Source organism: Anolis sagrei, chromosome 6 (assembly GCF_037176765.1).
Source record: "Anolis sagrei isolate rAnoSag1 chromosome 6, rAnoSag1.mat, whole genome shotgun sequence".
Lineage (NCBI taxonomy): Eukaryota > Metazoa > Chordata > Lepidosauria > Squamata > Dactyloidae > Anolis > Anolis sagrei.
In genome coordinates, this window is record NC_090026.1 from 57,325,158 (window position 1) to 57,348,867 (window position 23,710).

The window sequence follows — 23,710 nt, forward strand, 5'->3', positions numbered from 1 at the left end:
ACAGCCAAGCTGGCAAACTAACTAAGTATATAAATGTATATGTTTAAAAAATCTTATAAAGGAGCATTGGAAATCTGCAAGATGAGCGTATATCTTATAACTTCTTCCGCAGGTGCGAGGATAGCTACAAGCCATGGACTTTCTGTCCTGCTTCTTGTTTGTGGCTTTGTGAAGGGTGCTTTGCTTTAATCTAAAAAGTGCTGACTTTTTCCAATATCACTTTCTCTTCTTAAAGCAAAGAGCAAATCATCTGTAAAACCTACGGAGCGGACAGCAAAGTTGACCCTAACTTCCAACTCTGCACCCAATGTACTCTAACTCTCTACACCAAGGAGCATCTTCTTCGGGACAAACACACAAAAAAAATCAAAATATTAAACAAATTTTCAAAAAGGAGAGAAGAGGCTACCACATAGTTGCTTTATTTCATAGGTTCCCTTTCTTTGGAATTGGAATAGTGTGCTGGAACATTGTTCAACTTATCAACAACCTTATCTCTTCCTTTCTCCCCTTTTTGGTTTGACAAAAGAGAATTGCTGAATTTCCTTCACTATTCAGAGGCTGGCTACAAATTTTTAATACTTTCAAAATGGACATTTGTTCTTGTTTTTGAGGGGAAAGTACCACTCAAAACAGAAAGGAAGAAAAGAACCCAAACTCTCTCTCCCCCAAATCTCAACTAAAGACCTGTCTGACATATAGGGAGTATAAAACATTTCTGTGACAATGGATGGAAATATATGTTTTAAAAGTATTTATTTTCTAAATGAGAAATCTAATAAAAATTCAAAACTGCTTATTGTACAAAAGAACTAGATTTCTGAAAGATATTCAAAGAAGTGTTTAAGCCTCTCTCAGGCATTCTTCTCTCTTTTAATTTTTCCCTGTCCCGTTGTTTTTGGATTTCTTTTCTGTTCTATGGTGGCAAGTAATTGTTGGCCCTGGCCAATCCTTGTGGAGCACATGAAAGTTTGTATAAATACATATTTTGTTTGTGTGTGTTCTCTTTTTTGCTGTTTTTTTTCTCTAATTTTGCAACTTCTGTATATGCAAACCTAACTTAAATTCTGTAAATTGCTTACTTGTGTGAAATAACTTCAGAATAGACATCCTGCAAGCCAGTTCTGAATATTATCTCAGTGTTGTGCCACCAACTCACATCTGCTTCCTTTTCAACAAAGCATTCATTTTAATTTGTCATTCAGTACTATGTAGAATTTTGTAATTCATCCATTCACTTTTTGCTGGTCTGAGCCTTTGCAGATGGCAGTGTGACCCTCTGTTTACTCTGTAAAAATGCACATTAAAATTTGTTATGGTCTCCAAATTGTGAATTATTTGGGTTTTTCATATGATAGGTTGGAATTATTTCTCAACTGCTCTTTTAATTTGTGATATTTATTGGAGCGGAAGGTGTTTTGTTTTTTGCTTGGAAAGAAAAAATATGCTGCTATTGGTTGAAGTAAGTTATCAAGGAAATACCTCTGAGGATGCTTGCCATAGATGCAGGCGAAACGTCAGGAGAAATGCCTCTAGAACATGGATCTATAGCCCGAAAAAACCCACAAGAACCTAGTGATTCCAGCCATGAAAGCCTTCGACAATATATCAAGGAAAGATTTTTTAATTAACTCAGCTCACTCAGAAATCTTGGAGATTGCTTACCCTCTCATTTCTTTATGTGCATTCAAATGGAATAATATTTCTTGTGTCTCTAGTGTGAAAATGGGAATTTTCTGAATTTGCTGCAGGAGTGGGATTTTATTATCACAATCTTTAGAAAGACTTTTAAATCTGTCAAAGCCTTTGTTTTTCCTAGCTAAATGAGTAATCTAAATGAGTAGCTTGCTTATTGATGTACTGGGGACTTTACAATAAATAAACCCAAGTGCTTTTAAATGTTCTATCTGAACATTCAAGAGGGGATAGTAAATGTGTCATAATTAGCATGTATGTACTTGCCAAAATCCACAGGACAGATCTGTGCATAGCACAGTATATTCTATATCTGAATATCTGAGGTTATATAGAACTGTTGTATACAGATTTGCTTTCCCCCAAATAATTTTAAGAACTGTTGTCAAGTAAAAATGTTGAGGATTCTTGTAAATTAATCTGTAATTCCTTCTTCAGTGCAAACCAGGTGACCATTCCCTGAAGAAAGAGAAATAATAGAAGTGTCAGCAATATCAGCCACATATGTAGATTCCATATTAAACACATTAGAAAAATCCACAATACAAAAGTGTGGTAACAAATTTGTTGTAAAATAAGTCTATTCAGCAGAGCATGGAAAATTATTTATGAATTAGAAAGTCAAGTGAAATCATTTTATGGTGGTCTCAGAGCAAAATTCCGATGAGTAGCTTTACTATTACTAGTTATGTCATTTACTTCATCTAAAATCCCTTCTTCTAGGTGGGAATCTTCTCCTTCCTTACTGCCAGTTAATCTAATCCTGAATTCTACTAGTCCACATGAGGACTGCACACACAGTTGTGAGATGCCTCTTATTTTATTTATGATTCCAAGAGAACCATTTAGAGTTTGGAGGAAAGGGATATTCAGGAATCAGGGATAAGAAATTAATAATTATTTTCCTTCTACCTCCTCAAATCTTCACCTGTAAGTCTATCTAGTTTTGAAAGTCTTATTTTGAGAGCAGGAAAAACTAAAGGTTTCCCCCTGACATTAAGTCTAGTCATGTCCAACTCTGGGGGTTGGTGTTCAACTCTATTGCGAGTTTGCATACCATTTTGCAGGCAAAGTTGCTCAGATACGTCTTGAGCTGGACTCCAGTTTCATCACAGTGCCAGGGGAGGTGACTGAGGCATCTGCTTGTTTGATTTTGTGCGATTCTTTTAGGCTTGTTCTTCCTGAGACCGTGGAGGAGGTCCTTTGTGCTGTGGAGGCGACCACGTCGGCTTTAGACCCTTGCCCGTCTTGGCTAATTAAATCGGCCAGGGATGGGTTGACTGATTAGTTTGTGTTGATCATTAATGCATCACTGGAGCAGGGTGTTTTTCCATCTCGACTAAAACAGGCTGTGGTCCGACCACTCCTGAAAAGGCTTCCCTTGACTCCACGGTGCTGAACAACTACAGACCGATCTCCAACCTCCCTTTCTTGGGCAGGTTGCTGGAGCGGGTGGTTGCCTCCAGGGTTTTCTAGATGACATCAATTACCTGGACCAGTCACGGTCTGGCTTCAGGCCTGGCCACGGTTCCGAGACGGCTTTGGTCGCCTTGGTGGATGACCTCCGCAGGGAACTGGACAGGGGGAGTGTGACCCTGTTGGTTCTCTTGGACATCTCAGAGGCTTTCGATTCCATCGATCATGGTATCCTTCTGGGACGACTCTCTGGGATGGGTCTCGGGGGCACGGTTCTGTCGTGGCTCCGGTCCTTCCTGGAGGGTCGATCCCAGATGGTGAAGCTGGGAGACGCCTGCTCAGACCCCTGGCCTTTGACCTGTGGGGTCCCGCAAGGCTCTATTCTGTCTCCCATGCTTTTTAACATCTACATGAAACCGCTGGGAGAGGTCATCCGGAGTTTTGGAGTTGGGTGCCACCTCTATACAGATGACGCACAACTCTACTACTCCTTTCCACCTAATTCCAAGGAAGCCTCTCGGGTGCTGGACGAGTGTCTGGCCACTGCGGCTGTCTGGATGAGGATGAACAAGCTGAAGATTTATCCCGACAAGACAGAGGTCCTTCTGGTCAATCGTAAACCGGATTGGGGTATAGAGTGGCAACCTATGCTGGACGGGGTTACACTCCCCTTGAAGTCACAGGTCCGCAGTTTGGGTGTCCTCTTGGACTCATCACTCACGCTTGAAGCTCAGCCGTCGGCAGTGGCCGGGAGGGCTTTTGCACAATTGAGACTCGTGCGCCAACTGCGACCATACCTCATGAAGGCGGATCTGGCCAGGGTGGTCCATGCCTTAGTCACCTCCAGATTGGACTACTGTAATGCGCTCTACGTGGGGCTGCCCTTGAAAACGGCCCAGAAATTCAAACTGGTCCAACGGGCGGCGGCCAGGTTGTAGTAAAAGCACTCTCTGTCAAAGAGTGCTGATGTCTCACCTAACCATGTTTCCATACTATTGAGCCATGGCAGTTAAAGTGGTAACAGGTAAGACATACCTGTTTCGACAGGCTTTTAATGTTTGTTAATGTTGTTTTTAAATTGTTTTAAATTGCTTTTAAATTTTGTTAGATTTTAGCTATTCTTTAAGCCGCTCCGAGCCCCAGGGGAGTGGTGGCATATAAGTTTAAATAATAAATAAATAAATAAACAAGATGCATTTATATCCCTGGATGTCAGAAGCTCTTAGTGGTCCAACCCAGCAAGGATTTCTTTCTCTTTGTTTTCCTCTTATTAATTCCATCTTGGATCTTGCACCTACATTTGAAGTCAGTTCCTTTCTCTTCCCTACATTTTAATTCACATAGCATGACATCCCTGAGGTTCATCAGATACTAAAAAATTATTACAGTACTCTTTTTTTTCACTCCTAAATTGATAGAAGATGGGATGTGCTGAGAAATAATGTACACATTGTAGGTGGATGTTTGTGTTCTTAGGTATGCCTAGCAATGTTATCACAGCGATGCAGCTTCCATGTTAAAATGCTCTTTCTGCATTGATCATTAAAATGAAGGGCACAGCCAACTGATGCAATGATGAAATGAAGTTTCTGAGGTATTTGAGGGGAAACATTAAGAGAATTGGTGAAATTTCACAGTGGGAAAGGCAACTGGGGACACATCTACACTGACCATTTAATGCAATTTCAACTGGTATTGAAAAAGTGGTTTTGCTGTGAAATGATTACATAGGAAATCCTGAAATCAGTTTGCATCGACAGTGATTACTAGGAATATGCAATTTGGTTTAAACCTGTTCTGTTGTTGGTGTCCCAAATTCAGTGACTTCCTCTGATCAGGTTTTTGGGAGTTTCCTGAATTCGAGCAAACAAAAATCAATTTTTTGGTCTGGCAGCTGAAAGATCTGTTTTTTATTCAGGAATATCCAGCCCATTGGCGGCAATGGAGAACTTCCCAAGCTCTCATTTCCATTTTTTAGGGCATCAATATTAAGAAAACTGGCATCCTTTCCCCTTATATTCTTCAAGAAGACCTGGGTTCAAGGCATCAGACTTAAGAAACCATCTTCTCTGGCATCATTTCTACTCAACACCCTTTCAATGAAGCTGAATTAAGGCATTATTTTTAAACACTTTTTCAGTGGGAGCCACACCACCTGAAGGAGCATTAGCCATTCTTTAAAAATTATATAAATTACCCCCTCCTTTTTGTGGCTTTTGAAATGGCAAGATACCTCTACCCCACATTTGAAGCTTGCTTCATGTGAAGGGCACCATTGGTGGAAGTTTCTTAAGTGTGTAGAAAATAAACTCTAATTTATAGCTATTTGAGTCAAAAAGCAGGGCAAGTGATGATTGGTAATTCTATGAATCTATAATCCATCTTGGAACCGATTGAAACAGAACTCATTTCTCAGTGTGTTTCAATTGACAGGCCTTGAAAGGATGTGAAACCAGGAACCTGACCTCAAACCGCTTTATACGCCCTCCCCCCCCCCCTTTTCTCATGGAGATGTGTGTCAACACACCAGAGGCATACAAGGTGAATGAGTAAAATGATCAAAGGTCTGGAGAACAAGTTCTATGAAGAACGGCTTAAAGAGTTGGGCCTGTAGAAGTGAAGGTCGAGAGGAGACATGACTTCCCATGTGAGGAGAAGTCACAAGGAGGAGCTTGATTTCTGCTGCCCTGGAGACTAGTAAACGGAACAATGGCTTCAAACTTCAAGAAAGGAGATTCCACCTGAGCATTAGGAGGAATTTCCTAAGTTTGAGAGCTGTTCCGCAGTGGGACTCTGCCCAGCAGTGTGGTGGAAGCTCCTTCTTTGTAGGATTTCGAACAGAGACTGGATGGCCATCTGTCAGGAGTGCTTTGAAGGCAATTTTCCTGCTTCTTGGCAGTGGGTTGAACTGGATGACCCACAAGGTCTCTTTCAACTCAATAATTCTATGAGTCTATGATTCTAAGAAGGGAAAGTTAGCACCAGATGAAATAAATTACCCCTCCCAAGGACTCAATTATCCCCTTCCTGCCCAGCCATGTCCTTGGGCTGTTTCTTGGCTGACCCCCTTCATGATTATTTACTGTGCTTCAGTGAGCCAGGTGTCTATGTTGGGTAAGTTTCCGAACTCTTGGGCAGAGGCAAATATAGTTCTTATCCCAAAATAGGATAGAGATATGGAACAGGTGAAGAATTATAGACCAGTCTCACCCTTAAATTGCAATTATAAATTATTTGCAGAAATTCTTGCAAACAGATTGAAAAGAATTCTGATTAAAATTATAGATGTAGATCAAGATGGCTTCTTCCCAGGTACACAGTTAAATCAGAATGTAAAAAGAATGCTAAATATAGCAACAAGACCCCAACAGAGAGCTCGCATTGTTATTTCTTGAGGCTGAGAAAGCATTTGACAAAGTTCATTGGGATTTTATGTATAAAGTACTGATTCAATATGGGGTGGACACAATTTATTCTAACCAAAGAGCAAACTTATGGATAAATGGTTAATTGTCAAATTGGATAGAAATACAAAAAGGAACAAGACAAGGGTTCCCACTGTCCCCTCTTTTATTTATATGGATGTTAGACGTACGACTACTACTACTAATAATTATTATTATTATTATTTTATTTTTATACCCCGCCAACCATCTCCCCTAGGGTACTCGGGCGGCTTATAAGGGACAAGCCCAAAAGTTACAATTAAAACACAGAAATAAAATACTTCAATTAAAAACATCATATAAAAGCAATACATCATAATAATAAAACACATAAAAGCTATATGGCTGGGAAAGAGAGCATAACTGAGGTACATTCGAGTGCAATACATTTTACTGGAGCACGAGAAAATTGCAACATGCGCTAGATTGGGTGGGAAATATTATCATAAAACATTTGAGGTAGACCATTTGAGGGTCGAGTAAAGTGCAGAGCTCAATGGGGAACAAAAAATTACTGGTAAGCTGCTTAATCAAAAGCACACCAAAACATCCAGGTTTTTAGTTGACTCCGAAAGGAGGACAAGATGGGAGCCTGTCAGATCTCCCTAGGGAGGGAGTTCCAGAGCCGAGGGGACACTGAGAAAGCTCTCTCCCTCATCCCCACTAACCATGCTTGAGATGGTGGGGGGGGGGGAGAGCAGTGCCTCCCCAGATGATCTCAAGGTATGCACTGGTTCATAGGGAAAGAGGCAATCATGAAGATAAGCAGTATAACAATTTAGCACTGCACAGATATAAATAAGATATAAATAAGGTTCAATGGGCATGGAAAAGTTTCTCTCGGTTAAGTTTCTAGCTATAACAGGAATTGTATAGAATACTAAGAAGGCTGTTCTAGTCTTAATACATGACTCATCCAGAAACATGCATAGCATACAGCTGGTTTCTTAACTGCAGCAATCATTCCTGATTACTCCTATATATAAAACTAAATATGACAGCTGTATTCATACACAGTAAGATTCACTTACCAAATTCTCTTACATTTGCAATCAGAAAATAGCTCATTTCAAAGTACTTCTTTCTTGTGAATGAACCATTGATTCAATACAAGATTCATGACTTCAACATATGAATCAAATTAAAAACAAGCAGATTTCCCCTCATTCTTATTTATTTATTTATTTATTTGCAAGATTTTCATGTTGCCACATAGGCTGTTTGTGATTATGATCAGTCTCCACATTTGCTTGGGTTAGGGACAGAAGACCACCTCTGAACTGGAAAAACCTTGAATAAAAAAAACCTTTTCTTTTTACCTGAAAAACATTTCTCTAGAAATTTCTAGTTCCTCCAATACAATTATATGGTCAACTTTTGCCAGAAGATGACCACTGAATCATGTTGTAGGACCTATGAATTGTCTAGAGAAGTGTTCCCTCTAAGAAAGTGAAGGTCTTCCAGAAGCATTCTAGGTGTGGTCTAACCAAGGCAGAATAGAGGGGTAACATTACTTCCCTGGATCTAGACACTATCCCCCTATTTAGGCAGGCCAAAATCCCTCCTTTCATGCCTCTTCAAATTCTGCAGTACTGTTGGTCATAGCTGACCTCCAGCTGGAGCACCCAAGGACTAGGGCTTCCCAGTTCTCAGTGTCTATGCTGGAGTTTTTACGGTTGGCTTTGAGCCCATCTTTAAATCTCTTTTTCTGCCCAACAACATTCCATTTTCCATTCTTGAGTTTGGAGTAGAGCAACTGCTTTGGGAGATGGTGGTCAGACATCTGGACAACGTGGTCGGTCCAGCGGAATTGATGGCGGAGGACAATCACTTCAGTGCCTGTGGTCTTTGCTTCTTCCAGTATGTGACATTTATCTGCTTGTCTTCTGAAGAGATTTGCAGGATTTTTCAGAGGCAGCACTGATGGAATAATTCTAGGAGTTGCATGTGATGTCTGTAGATAGTCCATGTCTCGCAGGCATATAGCAGGGTTGGGAAGAGAATAGTTTTATAAACAAACACCTTGGCTGCCAAGGTAGTGGAAATTGTCAACATTTTCTAATGTTACACCATTAAGCTGTATTTCTGGCATTGGGGAGGGATTAGCTGGTGACTGCTGGAAGAGCACTTTGGTTTTATCGATGTTCAGTGACAGACCGAGCTTCTCGTATGCTTCTGCGAAGGTGTTTAGAGTGGCTTGTAGGTTGTGATAAATTGACTACCTTTTAGGCCAGGGAAAAGTTAAGGAAGTGGGCCCAAGGATTTCGGCAGCCATTTTGTGAGATGGTGCAAGGAGGCAGCCATCTTTTCTAGAGGAGGAGGAGCTTAGGAGCAGCCTGGAGGGAAATGTGGAGAGCCTTTGTGATTGGCTGGGAGAAAGTGGGTGAAGCTTAGTGAGAGTGCAGAAATAAAATTGCCTGAAAAGGTGCATTTTAAAATCTGACAGTTTAGTCAGCGTCTGTGTGTTGAAGACGAAAGTTAAGTTGTTGGACAGAGTGAGTTAGGAGAAGAGAAGTTAGAGAAGCCAAAGTGGTTAGTTAGAGTTTACAGATAGCTATTAGGAAGAATAGCTGGTATAGAGTATAGAGCAAGGGAAAGGACTGTCTGGAGAAATCAGGAATTCTAGTCAAAGGGAAGTCTGCTAGTTTCCTGAGGGAGTGAAGAGTTGTTTTTGGAACTAAGCATTGAGCTGGTTTTAAAGTAACCACAAGCTTCATCTCATTCTTGCAACCGTTACGCTTAAGTGCCTGTACTGTTAAAGTTCACACAAATAAACACCTTTGTTCTTTGTTCATCAACAACTGTCTCAGTGTGCCTCTATAAAGAAGTATTCTTAACAGGATAGGAAACAGAGTTTCCAGATTGGTGGCAGCAACATTTTAAAATAATCTCATTGTTATTTACTTCAGTGTTCAGAGCCCTGAGTGTGAACCCAACACATTCCAGCCTTATTAAAACCTCTTGCCAAACCAAAAGCTGAACAGTCTTTTAAGTGTGGTAGTAGCCAGTTGTCACAGTAAATTATCTCAGAATACAGTGTGTTGGGGCAAAGTCTCTGCAGGCTCCAAACACTTAAGTCATTTAAAATAATAATCCTTTAAATTTGGTGACACAGCAGTGGGATCTCCAAACTAATGGTGATACTCTTCACGTAATAGACTCCCCTCTCTCCCCCCTTTTCTTCTGAATGTGCACAGATGACATTGTCATCAGCATATTGGAATTCTTTTGGCTTTCAGTCTGCTGAGGTTAAATAGCTTGCCATCTGTCCGATAGATTATTTCCACTCTGGTAGTAAGCTTCCCATCAACAAGATGAAGTATCATAGCAATGAAGATGGAAAATAAGGTTGGGGCAATAACACATCCCTGTTTGACTCCAGATTCCACCTTAAATGGGTCACTTTGGGAGCCATTGCTGTCCAATACTGTTGCCATCATGCCATCATGGAGGAGCCGCAGGATCTTCACAAATTTGTTAGGGCATCCCTAACAAATTTGGAGGATGGTCCAGAGAGAGCTGCGATTCACTGTGTTGAATGCCTTTGCAAGGTCAATGAATGTTGATTTTGTTCCTTGATTTTTTTTCTTGGACCTGTCATGCAGTGAAGATCATGTCCACTGTTCCTCTGAAGGGCGGAAGCCATCCTGGGATTCTGGGAGGGTATCTTCTGAGAGGGGTAGAAGGTGGTTTGCAATGATTCTTGCGAGGATTTTAGAAGGGAGATACCTTGATAGTTTCCGCAGTCTGTTCTTTCCCCCTTTTTGAAGAGGGTGATGATGGTGGCATCCTTGAAATCTGCTGGGATTTTCTTGGTCACCCACACTTTTTCTATGAGCTGGTGGAGTTGTTGTGGTCCTCCCTCTTTAAAGATTTCATCAGGGATCCCATCAGGTCCGCTGGCTTATTTTTATTTTATTTTATTTTTTTTGGGCTGATGGCATTGCTGACTTCTTCCAAACTAGGCAGTGCTGCAAGCTCATCCCTGGTTTGTTGCTGTGGAATTTGTGAACGAACCTCTTCAGCCACATTGGAGCTGTGATTCAGGAAGCTTTGGTAGTATTCTTTCCAGCGTAGTGCAATTGATTTTTTGTCTTTCAGAAGTTTGGGTCCATCTGATGAGCGTAGAGGGCATATGCCATGTTTTCTTGGTCCATATATGACCTTTGTGGCTTTGAAAAATCCCTGTCATGGGTATCTGCCAGGTGTTGGATTTCTTCAGCCTTCTTTGTCCACCAGATGTTCTTGAGTTCTCTTGTCCTTCTTTGAACCTCAGTTTTTGCACTGACATAGACCTTTTTCTTAGCAACACAGTTTATGTTTGGAAGGCTTTCCTTTTCTTGTCAATTAGCTGTTGGATCTCGTCATTTTTGTCAAACCAATCTTGATGTTTCTTGGTTTGATATCCAATAGTTTCTTCGCAGGCTGTGATGATGGAGGTCTTCAGTTTGTTCCAATGTTCCTCAACATTTTTGGGGTGTTCTATGGGTAGATGGTCCTGTTTGGAGAAGGACTCATTTGGAGGGCTCCTGAAGGGCTTGGGTGTTCACCTTGTCTTTCTTCCTTGGAGTCTGCATTCGGGGGCGATCTTAATAGCCATTGTGAATCAGATTAGCCTGTGGTCTGTCCAACAGTCATCAGCATCTGTCATGGGTCTTGTGAGAAGCACGTCACAGCGGTCTCTGGCACGTGTGATTATGTAGTCTAACAGGTGCCAGTTCTTTGACTGGGAGTCCTTCCATGATGTCTTGAACTTGTTTTTCTGAAGAGCATGTTGATGGTGACAAGGTTGTGTTCCACACATTTGGTGAGAAGCAGGATGCCATTTGAGTTGCTGTTTCCAACCCCATCTTTTCCTATGGTTCCTGGCCACAGGTCGAAGACTTATCCGACTCTTGCATTAAAGTTCCCCAGGAGGATGATTTTGTCTTCCTTAGGTATCTCCGTTAGGATGATGTCCAGCTGACAGTAAAATTTTTCCTTGATGTCTTCATCATCATGTGTTGGTGCATAGGCACTTATGATGTTTGCCTGTTGGTTTTTGGCAAGTTCAATTCAGAGGATTGAGAGTCGTTCATTGATGCCAGTGGGTGCTTCAGTCAAATGCTTCACCAGATCATTTCTGATAGCAATGCCAACTTCATGCATTATTTGGTCTTCTTCAGTCAGTCCCTTCCAGAAGAAAGTGTAGTCTCCTTTTTCTTCCTTTAGTTGTCCCTTTGGTGATACATGACACCAAAGAAGATTGCCAAATTTACAAAAGACATAAATTATAAGTGTTGGAAGTATGGAAAATGTGATGGGTCCTTTTTACATATGTGGTGGACATGTGAAACAGCAAAACATTTTTGGAAAGTGATCCAGGAAATCTGCCAAAAACATTTTAAGAAGACATTCCTATTACAACCAGAACTCTTCCTCCTAGGAATGACTAAGACACAATGGAATATCAATGAGGATAAATTATTTACCTATATGACAATTGCAGCAAGAATCGTGTATACGAGAAAATGGAGTCAAGAATTAAGACCACAGAAAGAAGATTGTATAGAAAAAAAATTGATATCATGAATATGGACAAAATGACTTTTTTAATTACAAAAGTGCAGAACAAACATATGAAGATGGCAGACTGGTCTCCATTGACAGCTTGGTTAAAAGAAAATAAAGTGAAAGTATTAATTTAACAAACCTCATTGACATACAGAAAGAAAGAAACCGCTGTTGAAGAATAGAAGACAATATTGAAGTGAGAATAAGGACAACATGATACAACTTGACCCTTTGCAAAGAAGAATGGAAGAAACTATTCTCCCCCCTATTTTTTTGTCTTTTTGTCCTCCGCCCCCCCCTTTTCCCCTTTTGTCTTCCCTTTCCTTTCTTCACTTCACCTACTCCTTTACCTCACCCCCATTTGCTCCTTCCCTCTCCCCTCCCTCCCCATTCCCCCTTTTACTCCTCCCTTTCTTTCCAGTGTTTGTGTGTGTTTGCGTGTGTGTGCATTCCCAGAACTATCCTTCCCCTTTTTACCCCTTTATATACCCCCTTTTTATTTTTGTATGCTTTAAAAATCCTCAATAAAATATATATTAGAAAAACTTTACAGAAGAGCAGAATTATGTGAGGGCATATTTACATTCTAACAGGGAGAATACTGTGGGACCATGGATTGCTTAATTGCTTACCAAGGGGGGTTGGGTAAACTGGTGGATATGTGAACTTACCTGTGGCAATTTTTATTGGATCAGCATTTGTACCTAAACACAAATAGGAATTTTTTAAAAAAGCATAAATTGGTCAATATTCAGCACATTTTAGCTGTCTATTAGGCCTGTTAGATCAATGAAAAAGATTTTCAGTATTCATTACAAAATTAGGAGGTGGGGAAAAATAGTTTCTTAAGTGTTTCCAAAACACGACAGGATTTGTATCGTAACTATAACAAGTTAACTATTTTTTTGTTACTTTTTGTTAATTAATTCTGCCAATGGGAAAACTTCAGGTGACTTTCTCCCTCATTGTTAGAGCTATTGGCATGAAACTTGCTACAATTATAGAACACATTTACCACTGATAACCCATTGAGTTTCTACAAAAGTTTTTACAAACAACTTGGGGGAAAAACCTACAAGAGCTATCTCCTTGAATTTTTAATACACACTCTGGTTTCTCTTCAGATCGTATAAATCTATACAATGACATGAGATAACAGGGATCATTCTCCACAGGTTTCAGAAATATTCATATATCTTCTGATTTTAGGATTTTTTTTTAAAAAAAAATGACAAAACTTACACACACACACACACACACACCGCAATAGCGATCTCATTTAATGCATTTCATATTAACCATTAGAACTTCAATTTAAGGATTTTTTTTCCAGACCAGCACTGATTTATTTACTTGTATTGAAGTATCAGTCAGTCCTCTTTGTAGATTCAACCATTTATTGGTACGCTGGCTGATGCTAGGAGGGACAAATCTCTCCCCTATCCTCATGGGAGCTTTTTGATGTTGAGCAGAATTCTGAGAAATGTAGTTTAGGGCAGGGCCTTTTGAATTCTCTGCCATTTCCCAGAGTTCTGTGCTCTCTCAGTCTCTTTCTCAGCTCCCTCAGTTTGTCCCAATCTCATGCTTTCCTCTCCTCATGGCACGAGGTCATTAATTTAAAGAGGAATGGCAGCCTTTTTGGCTTCACCTTGCTTGCTCTGAAAATGAAACTGACTTTGATTGATTTCTGAGAATTACAGAATTCAAACGAAAAAGTATTGGGTGAGTATTGATTCTTAAGTATTTGTGCCCCCCCCCCAATGTTTCTTAATATCTCTTTGTATATGCAAAATGAATTACATATGACTTACTAATTAAAAAATGAAGTTTTTCACACCCAACTATCTGTACCTGTGACACTCTGAAATGTATAGACCTTGACATGGTCCAAGGTTTCAAGTTGCTTATTTAACAAGTGTTATTTTTTATAAAGAATGGAATTTGGGGGTTTGTGATGGCATTGTTGTTTCTGTCATCAGGCTATCGAAGGTCATACCACAAGCAAGTGCTACCATGTTTAAACAAACTTACACTGCTCCTTAAGGTATAATATACATTGGAGTATTAGTAATAGCAGTATTGTAATAGTATTTTTATGGGGGAGGATAGGGAGAGGATGGGAAGAGGTAGTAGAGACATCACACTGGCAACGAAGATCCACATAGTCAAAGCAATGGTATTCCTCATAGTAACCTATGGATATGAGAGCTGGATCATAAGGAAGGCTGAGCGAAGGAAGATAGACGCTTTTGAATTGTGGTGCTGGAGGAAAATTCTGAGAGTGCCTTGGACCATGAGAAGATCCAACCAGGCCATACTTCAGGAAATAAAGCCTGGCTGCTCATTGGAGGGAAGGATATTAGAGGCAAAGATGAAGTACTTTGCCCACATCATGAGAAGACAGGAAAGCTTAGAGAAGATAATGATGATGAGGAAAATGGAAGAAAAAAGAAAAAGGGGCCAACCAAGGGCAAGATGGATGGATGATATCCTTGAAGTGACTGGCTTGACTCTGAAAGAACTGGGGGTAGTGATGGCCGACAGGGAGCTCTGGCGCAGGCTAGTCCATGAGGTCATGCAGAGTCGGAAGCGACTGAATGAATGAAAAACAACAGGGGAGGAAGGAAGGGAGTTTAAGTGATGAGGAGATGGGGAGGAGGAAGATGTAGGTGTGGCAATAAAAAGGCAATTCATCACCGCAATCATATATTCTTCTTTTCCATGATGCAACCCCAGTGTGGTTTCTTACTGCCAATTCCCTGAAATTTGCAGCACACATAACCTTTACCTGCAGAATTGGGGAGAAATCCTAAAGGACATTCAAAATTTTGTAAATAATTCAAACACCCCTTTCTTCATTACTAAGCTAAGGTATCCAGTAGATCTGTTGAAGACTCAGAGGGTAGGTAAAGCTAGGCTTCCTACTAATTTTAAGTTAATGTATAACTGCAGTGCCACAGTGTCTACTACAGACAGATGAAGTTCAGTTTATGATGCTGATTGGCAAAGCATCTGAAAAAATTAGCCTTCGCTAAATAGTGCCAAGAAGATCAGAGATCTGGTGTCTCTAAAACACAATTTAAATGGATGAGTGCTCTGAGCTCCACAGTAGGAACTAAGTTTTTCCAAGGCTGTGATAGTTTATTATGAATTATCGCAGACTGTGAGACTTTTTTTTCCACATTCTAAAGTGCTATGAAGCGACTTCACTTAGGTTAGGGTTTTGTTGGCCTCACACAAAAACTGTTATATCAAAAATACAATAGGTTTACGGGGCCCATTGACCATGGTCACAATAGTTCCTCATTCTGTTTAAGATGCCTAGCAGATAATGTTTATTAAAATTAAATAGCTATATTATATAGAGAAGGTTGCTTAATAGTGGAACAGGTAGTTAATGGGCTGTGACTAACCACAAATGAGTTTGCAACTTTTGCTTCATGAATCTATCAAGAGATAGGAAAATGATTCTGGACAAGTACCAATTGCCCACAGTCTGTACACAATCTAATTTTAGGTTCTTTTCTCCATTCATTCCCATTCATCCAAAAGCATGAAGAATATGATGGCGTCACTTTGCTGGAAACAATTGAACAGAACTGACAAATTCATAAGGCTTCAGACTATGAAATCCCAATTGGTCCAATCACAGATCCATTTATCATGCCTGCAGAGATGTCATTAAACTACAAGTTATTGTCTTTCCTACTGTGATAACTGCTACTTGGAAACAGGCCATTTCTGAAACAGAAAAAATCCTTTCAAATACATCTCTTTAGAAATTTTTGCACATTTCAAAGGCAGGCCTCTTTTCTAAAATACATTTTATGCAGACTAGACAATAAGTAAAGACAAAGGATTACATCAAATGGTATCTCTAGTAGAATCAGGGATGAGGCAATTATTCCCCCTACTGCACCCATTGTAGCCCATCATACCTACATCTCTAGAGCTTATTTTGGGCTATAATGAAAAAGGAATAAAAGTCTGAAGTCAGATCCAGACAGGCCTTTATCCCGGAAACATCTGCATTTTAAAAATGCAGATGTTTCTGGGGGCCTGCCTGTTCACACGCTTTCTATGGTGGGTGTTCAGATGTTCTCTCGGGACTAGTTTGAGAGAATATTTGAAGGCTCTTCTCCCCAAGCCCCCACGCCTCTTAGAAAAGTAGTAAAAACTTACCTATCCTCCAGGAGAGGGGGGGGGGGCAAGGTTGAAAAAAGGTTGAAAACAAATCTTCCTTATTCACAACTCATGAGATTAAAATACAATACCAGCTCCCTGAAGGGTTTGGAATTAGAAATACATACCTTTAAGAGACAATTCAAAGATAGAGGATAGCCCTTCAAAATTTTGGATACAGCCATTTGAAAAGTCAACCATATAGATAGGACTAACCTCCTAAAAGACTCACCTAAAGCATCTCCCAAAATGATAATTTGGCTTCTTACACTTGCACAACTCTCCTCAGACATCTATAAAATAGTAAAAAAAAAAAAAACAAAACAAAACACTGGCATATGATCAAGGTCATCCTAGGCTGCCAAAATACACCTATAGTAGCATACAAACACACCAGAAACTTAAAACATATGTTGATTAGATCAGATCTCACCATGCCTATCACTAATAGCCGACCAAACCTCAAAGGACACACTTACTGTGGGCATTGTAGATGCTGTTCCCAATCCTTGAAGACTAAACATTTACACACTCAGCTATAAGTATTACAATACCTTTAAACGCCTTTACCACATGTGCAACAGACAAAGTGATGTACGTCATCCAATGCCCATGCAACCTCTTATACATTGGAATAGACCTGTGAAGATCAGGATCTTGGAACATCGTTCCCACATAAGAAACAAACACAATGACAGCACTTTATAGTCTCTTTACGAGATGCAGAGCCAACCTTCAGAAATGACGAGATGCAGAGCCAACCTTCAGAAATGGGGCTACAAAGTGGAATCTTCGACATGTGAATGTGGAGAGGAGCAAACCACTGACCACCTGCTGCAATGCAACCTGAGCCCTGCCACATGCACAATGGAGGACCTTCTTGCAGCAACACCAGAAGCACTCCAAGTGGCCAGATACTGGTCAAAGGACATTTAATCAACTACCAAACTCACAAATTTTGTATTCTGTGTTTTGTATTTTTGTATTTTGTCTGTTTGTTTGCTTTGTTCTGTTAGAAATGTAATATAACTGACTGGTTGCTGATGACTCGTGACTCGATAGTCTCATTTTCTGGGAAAAGGATACACATTTACCAGCTTCAAGTTTTACATTTTAGAAAAGATCTAAAAGCTGCATATGGACATAAAGGGTTATCTTTTGCAAGAGAAGCCTTTTGGATTTTCAAGTTAAACACTGTTTTCCCACTGTTTTTTGAAATAAGCCTTATTGTCAACCTTTCCTGCTTAAAAATTGCATTTCAGCTGTCTTTCTGCAATGAGCCTGGCTTTAAATCCTTTTCACTTTGTAAGTGTATTGCTCACGACTGAAAGCCTATTGTAGAGCCAGCTTCTTATCAGAGAGAAGTAAGTAACTTGCATGTAACCAGATCCGTTGGAATGTATATAATTATTTTATATAATTTGCCATTTAGTGTTATTGGGTGCCATTTTGGCACATCTATTATGTTGTTTGTTATCACTTACTTAGGAATTTATTGAGACTAACATGCTTATGTGAAGATACCATAGAATCCTGAAGAAGGGAAAGTCTCCCAAAACGAGGTATTTCAACCCGGGGACCCTTGTCAATGTTATTTTACTTTCCCAAGGACAGTTCAAGTGTTTAGTTTATTGCTTCAGAGACTCTGCAAATGTTTTTTCAATATTTACCAACTGTTTAAAAGATTACATGGAAGAGTGAAGATAAAAACTCTGTCTGCACGAGCAACCTCCGCAGCAAGGAAGAACAGTATCATTGAGACTTGTACCTGGTGGATGTTATTTTCTAAAGGGCATTTCAAGTGTTTAGTTTGTTGTTTCAGAAACATCGTTTATATCCTTTTTATATCTAACAGTTGTCCCTTATATCATATGGAAGAGTGAAATTAAAACTCTGACTGAATGAGTAAACTCCGGAGGGAGTAAATAGAGTATCATTGAGGCTTATACTTTATGTGTTATTCTTCAGTGATTTATTTTTAGAGTATACCAGCAAATTCATTGCCTAACTTACCAGGCAATGCCCGTTGTGGAGGGGGGGGGGTGCTCTACCGCCAGCCATGTTGATCGCAGGGGGCTTCTTCTTCCCAGAAGCCCCCTGCACGGGGAAGTTTTCCCTCCGATTGGCCAGCTGGCCAACCAGCAACCGGCCCTGCACAGCCAGTGGATTGGCTAGGGCTGGCTTCCTCCCTCTGTCCGGCAGCCCTTATAGGGCTGCCCTGAGCACGTGCAGGCACTGTGCCTGCTTCAACTTGCCATCCCACCATCCCTGCATGCTCATTTGGTTTGGTTATTGTTAACACTGGTTGGTTTTGTTATCCCGTCCCAACTCTTCTTGGCATGTGGCATGGGCCCTGGATCAGTGCAGGGGGGGGGGGAACGTTCGGTGGTCCCCAGGAGTGTTGAGTACCGCCCACACCCCAGGGGTGTTGAGTATCTGGTGGCACCCACACATGGCAGCGGTATTGGTCAGCGGTGGGCTTGATCCAGAACCCATGCCTGGCTGCCAACTTTTTTCAGTTCCTGTAATCAATAAATTGAGTTGTGGCCATTTTCTCCCCATCTCAGTGTGTGCGTGTCTTTTCTGGTTGCTGGTGGGAGACAAATGCAATTAAGGCCAGGATCAAAAAATCAGCTGATGACCCAAAACGCAAACTGTACAAGGAAGCTGATGAAACCATTGATCATATCCTCAGCTGCTGCAATAAAATTGCACAGACAGACTACAAGCAGAGGCACAACTATGTGGCCCAATATGATTCATTGGAACTTATGTCACAGGTGCCACCTGCCAATAGTAAAGAACTGGTGGGATCATAAACCTGCAAAGGTAGTGGAAAATGAACACGCAAAAATGCTGTGGGACTTTCGAATCCAGACTGACAAAGTTTTGGAACAAAATACACCAGACATTACAATTGGGGGGGGGGGGGGTTGGATTATTGATGTCACCATACCAGGTGACAGTCAAATTGATGAAAAATGACAGGAAAAACTCAGCCGTTATCAAGACCTCAAAATCGACTTCAAAGGCTCTGGCATAAACCAGTACAGGTGGGCCCAGTGGTAATTGCCACACTCGGTACCATGCCAAAAGATCTCAGCCAGCATTTGAAAACAATAAACATTGACAAAATCACAATCTTTCAAGTGCAAATGGCCACCTTACTTGGAGCTGTGCGCATCATTCAAAAATACACCACACAGACCTAAATGCTTGGGAAGTGTTTGACTTGTAATTTTGTGATACGAAATGCAGCATATATATCTCATTTGCTGTGTCACGCTGTGTTTTTGTGTCAGTAAAATAATAATAATAATAATAATAATAATAATAATAATAATAACAACAACAATAAGTATTAGCATTAGTATTGTTTGCTGGAGGTATCAGTCAGTCCTCTAGCAGACTCAACCATTCATTGGAACTCTGGGTGGCTGCTGCTATGAGGGGACAAATCTCTCCCCTCTCCTGATTGGGGCTTTCTACTCACATGTCCTAACATGTTGAAATTTGGTATGCTAACAGAAGAGGATGTGTTGTAACACTATATCAAGTTTCATCAAGATTTGTGTACAAATGAGGAAGAAGGCCCTGGAGTTTCCCCAGTGCTAGTACTGCTTTCCACGTATTGCGCAATCGCATCCACCATTAACAAAGCAATTCGGATGTTTCAGAAGTTTCAGAAGTGACTATAGAATTGAACCACCAGTGCCCCATACATCCAAAACAAGTTTTGAACCTTTTTTTTCAATCAACCAAATCTACTAAACATGCAATATAAAATTTAAGCCATTAAAATAATCCCATATGTTCTAGTCAAACATAAAATTGTCATTAAAAGGAGTAAAACCATATACAATTCCCAGGAAGATATAATTATAAAGTGCAGCTCCTAGGCTTCTGTCATCATTAATTAAAAGCTATTCCATTTAGGAATGTTTTTTTTTTCTAAAGGACAAGAGGATGGGGGCTGCTCTGATTATTTTTAGCTGAGCATTGCAGAGTTTTGGATCCGCACCCGAGGAGATGCCATCTGTAGACAGTTTTAAGTGTTGACTGTCCAAGCTGAGTGGAGAGGATCATTTCACTACTTGATTTTAAGAGTCTAACTGGCTTGTATCGAAGTACATGCTGTCTCAGGTATCCTGAATCAAAGCCATGTAGGGTTTTATAGGTTAAAACCAGCACCTTAAATTGGGTCCAGAAATAAATCAGGAGCCAGTGGAGCTGCCTCAGCAGTGGGGTTGTACGCTCCCTGGAGTCAGTTCCAATGAACAGTCTGGCTGCCGTGCACTAGACTAGTTGCAATTACCAGACACTCTTTAAGGGCAGTTCCATGTAAAGCGCATTGCAGTAGTCCAAATGGGATGTAACCAGTGCATGCACTACTGTGGCCACCTACCTACTTGTTATCTCTTTAACATCAAATAGCATATATACTTCTAAAGTACAGAGTTTGGTTAAAGAGTATGCAAGCTGATAGGGTTTGCCTTTGGAAGTTATGCCCCTCATGTCACTCCAGATTAAATGTCCACATGCATGTATACATATCCATGCATGCACACACACATACACAATAGACATGTTATGTTTCCATCCCTAGTTTTTAAAAACTTAGGGATGGGGCCAACATTTTTTATTTTAAAAACCTGCCATGTTGCTTAATAATCTAATTAACAATGCAAAGAACCATAGGTGTAATGGCTTCATTGTAATTTATGCTCATTAAGTGGTTTCTTTTTCCCATTCCTGTGATTCATTATCTCACAGAAAAATAGATCATTTGCTTTTTCCATGGTTGTCGGCAGCTAAACAAAAGGCTGAAAACACAGTCAACATATAAATCAATTTCCAATATACAATAAATCATACAGGGCAGGCCAATTAAATGATGGATGTTGTTTTTAAATAAAAATGGCATGTATTGTGACATGGTGTGGGATTAAAGAGGGCATGAAAGGAAAGTTTGCTGAGATGAACAACCAGGTTGCCTCTTTTTGTGGCCATTTCTGTGCATCAGAGATGAGAGTGTAAGTATATCCTTGAGGGATATGAAAGTTAGTGAAAAAGTGCCAGTACATCTAAAATATGTACATATATATGAAAAATGATGCTTATTACTTCTAATGTTTAAGTTTATTTTAAATTATTGTATTAAAAACCTGACTAGAATGAAGGTAAAAAAATTCCCTCCTCCCCAATCACTGTATTGAGCTTGGGAGGGAAAGAACTTGCTGCTTATTAAACAGATAAAAATACAACCAGATATGAAAAGGGGAGTCCTTCCACCCACCAATTGAAGTGGAATAAAAAGGAAATAGGGTGGGGAACACAAACAAAGTTTCTTGAGAATTTAGATAACAAAGAGGCAGGTGGAAGCGAGCGACTTTTAGCAAAACGTTAGACATGTTCTGTTTTTTGTTCCATTTTCAGATAGAATCATAGAATCATAGAGTTGGAAGAGACCTCATGGGCCATCCAGTCCAACCCCCTGCCAAGAAACAGGAATATTGGATTCAAAGCACCCCTGACAGATAGCCATCAAGCCTCTGTTTAAAAGCTTCCAAAGAAGGAGCCTCCTCCACACTCAGACAGTTCCACTGCTGAACAGCTCTCACAGTCAGGAAGTTCTTCCTAATGTTCAGATGGAATCTCCTTTCTTGTAATTTGAAGCCATTGTTCCTTGTCCTAGTCTCCAGGACAGCAGAAAAAAAGCTTGCTCCCTCCTCTCTATGACATCTTCTCACATATTTATACATGGCTATCATGTCTCCTGTCAGCCTGTCACTGTTGAACTTCATTTTGTTAGATGGGCCAAAACTAACAAAATGAAGTTCAACAGTGACAAATGCAAGATACTCCACTTTGGCAGGAAAAACGAAATGCAAAGATACAGAATGGGGGAGGCCTGGCTCGAGAGCAGTATGTGTGAAAAAGATATTGGAGTCCTTGTGGACAACAAGTTAAACATGAGCCAACAATGTGATGTGGCGGCAAAAAAAGCCAATGGGATTTTGGCCTGCATCAATAGGAGCATAGTGTCTAGATCTAGGGAAGTAATGCTACCCCTCCATTCCGCTTTGGTTAAACCACACCTGGAATATTGTGTCCAATTCTGGGCACCACAATTCAAGAGAGATATTAACAAGCTGGAATGTGTCCAGAGGAGGGCCACTAAAATGATCAACGGTCTGGAGAACAAGCCCTATGAGGAGCAGCTTTGATGCAGGCCAAAATCCCATTGGCCTTTTTGCTGCCTCATCACATTGTTGACTCATGTTTAACTTGTTGTCCACGAGGACTCCAAGATCTTTTTCACACATACTGTTCTCGAGCCAGGCCTCCCCCATTTCATTTTATTAGTTTTGGCCCATCTCTCTAATCTGTTAAGATTCTTTTGAATTCTGTTCCTGTCTTCTGGAGTATTGGCTATCCCTCCCAATTTGGTTTTATCTGCAAACTTGATGATCATGCCATCTAGCCCTTCATCTAAGTCATTTATAAAGATGTTGAACAGGACCGGGCCCAGGACAGAACCCTGCGGCACTCCGCTCATCACTTCTTTCCAGGATGAAGAGGAAGTATTGGTGAGCACCCTCTGGGTTGGTCCTCTTAACCAATTACAGATCCACCTAACCATAATTTTGCCTAGCCCACAAAGATGATTGCCAATGGTTTCGAGATGACTTCTGCTAGTTCCTTCAATACTCTTGGGTGTAGTTGATCTGGCCCTGGGGATGTGAACTCGCTTAGAGCATCCAGGTATTCTTGGATGACTTGTTTCCCAATGCTCCTGTTTTCTGTTGTAGGGAGATTCCTGGGGGGGGGGGGGGGGTTCAATCTGCAATTCGAAATATGGAGTTCTGCTTTCATTCCAGGAAGATTCAGTTCATTATCTTTTCAAAACGCATAAAGAAAACATACTTATGAAGAGCTAAAAGGAAGGGCCTGTTTATTTGAGAGATTGCAGTTGTGGGGTGAGGGGTGGGGGAGTTACATTGTATTGCTCATCTTAAAATTTATAAAATACAGTTAGGAAAAAGAAAACAAATAAGGAAAAAGAACATCATGGGAGAAAATGCAGAGGAGTCTGGAACAGCATCCTTCAACTTCAAGAATTGAGAACAATATGACTCATGCGAAGGCTGCTTCCCCACTCACTGTACAGCCCTGACTTGACTCCATGTGATTTCTTTCCTCAAGTTCAAAACCCACCTCAAAGGACATCATTTTAGGATACTTCAAGACAGTTGCAACATGGGCTTTGAACAACATCTCAAAAGGGGATTTCCTCCACCATTTTGAAGAGTAACAGCAAGGCTGGAATCACTATATTTAATCACAAAGAAAGGAAAGATTGTGATGTTATGTAAGTTCAATTTTTTTAAAAATCATTCTTATTACTTTGTGACAAA

General features: G+C 40.5%; 1 protein-coding gene and 1 long non-coding RNA gene across 3 annotated transcripts in view; one reads left to right on the forward strand and one right to left on the reverse strand.

Moving 5' to 3' along the window:
• The window catches only part of VSTM2A (V-set and transmembrane domain containing 2A), a 59,165-nt gene extending 57,838 nt beyond the window's left edge, over positions 1 to 1,327 (forward strand). The window contains exon 5 of one of the 2 annotated variants that reach the window (XM_060781409.2): positions 113 to 229. In XM_060781409.2, the coding sequence (XP_060637392.2) occupies positions 113 to 189 (77 nt within the window). In that variant the 3' untranslated portion in view covers positions 190 to 229. The other variant, XM_067470134.1, reaches the window with a different exon arrangement.
• LOC137097380 (uncharacterized) overlaps positions 1,310 to 23,710 on the reverse strand; it is an 86,239-nt gene continuing 63,838 nt past the window's right edge. The window contains exon 4 of the long non-coding RNA XR_010910183.1: positions 1,310 to 2,154. This is a non-coding gene — a long non-coding RNA (uncharacterized lncRNA). The remainder of the gene's footprint in view (positions 2,155 to 23,710) is intronic.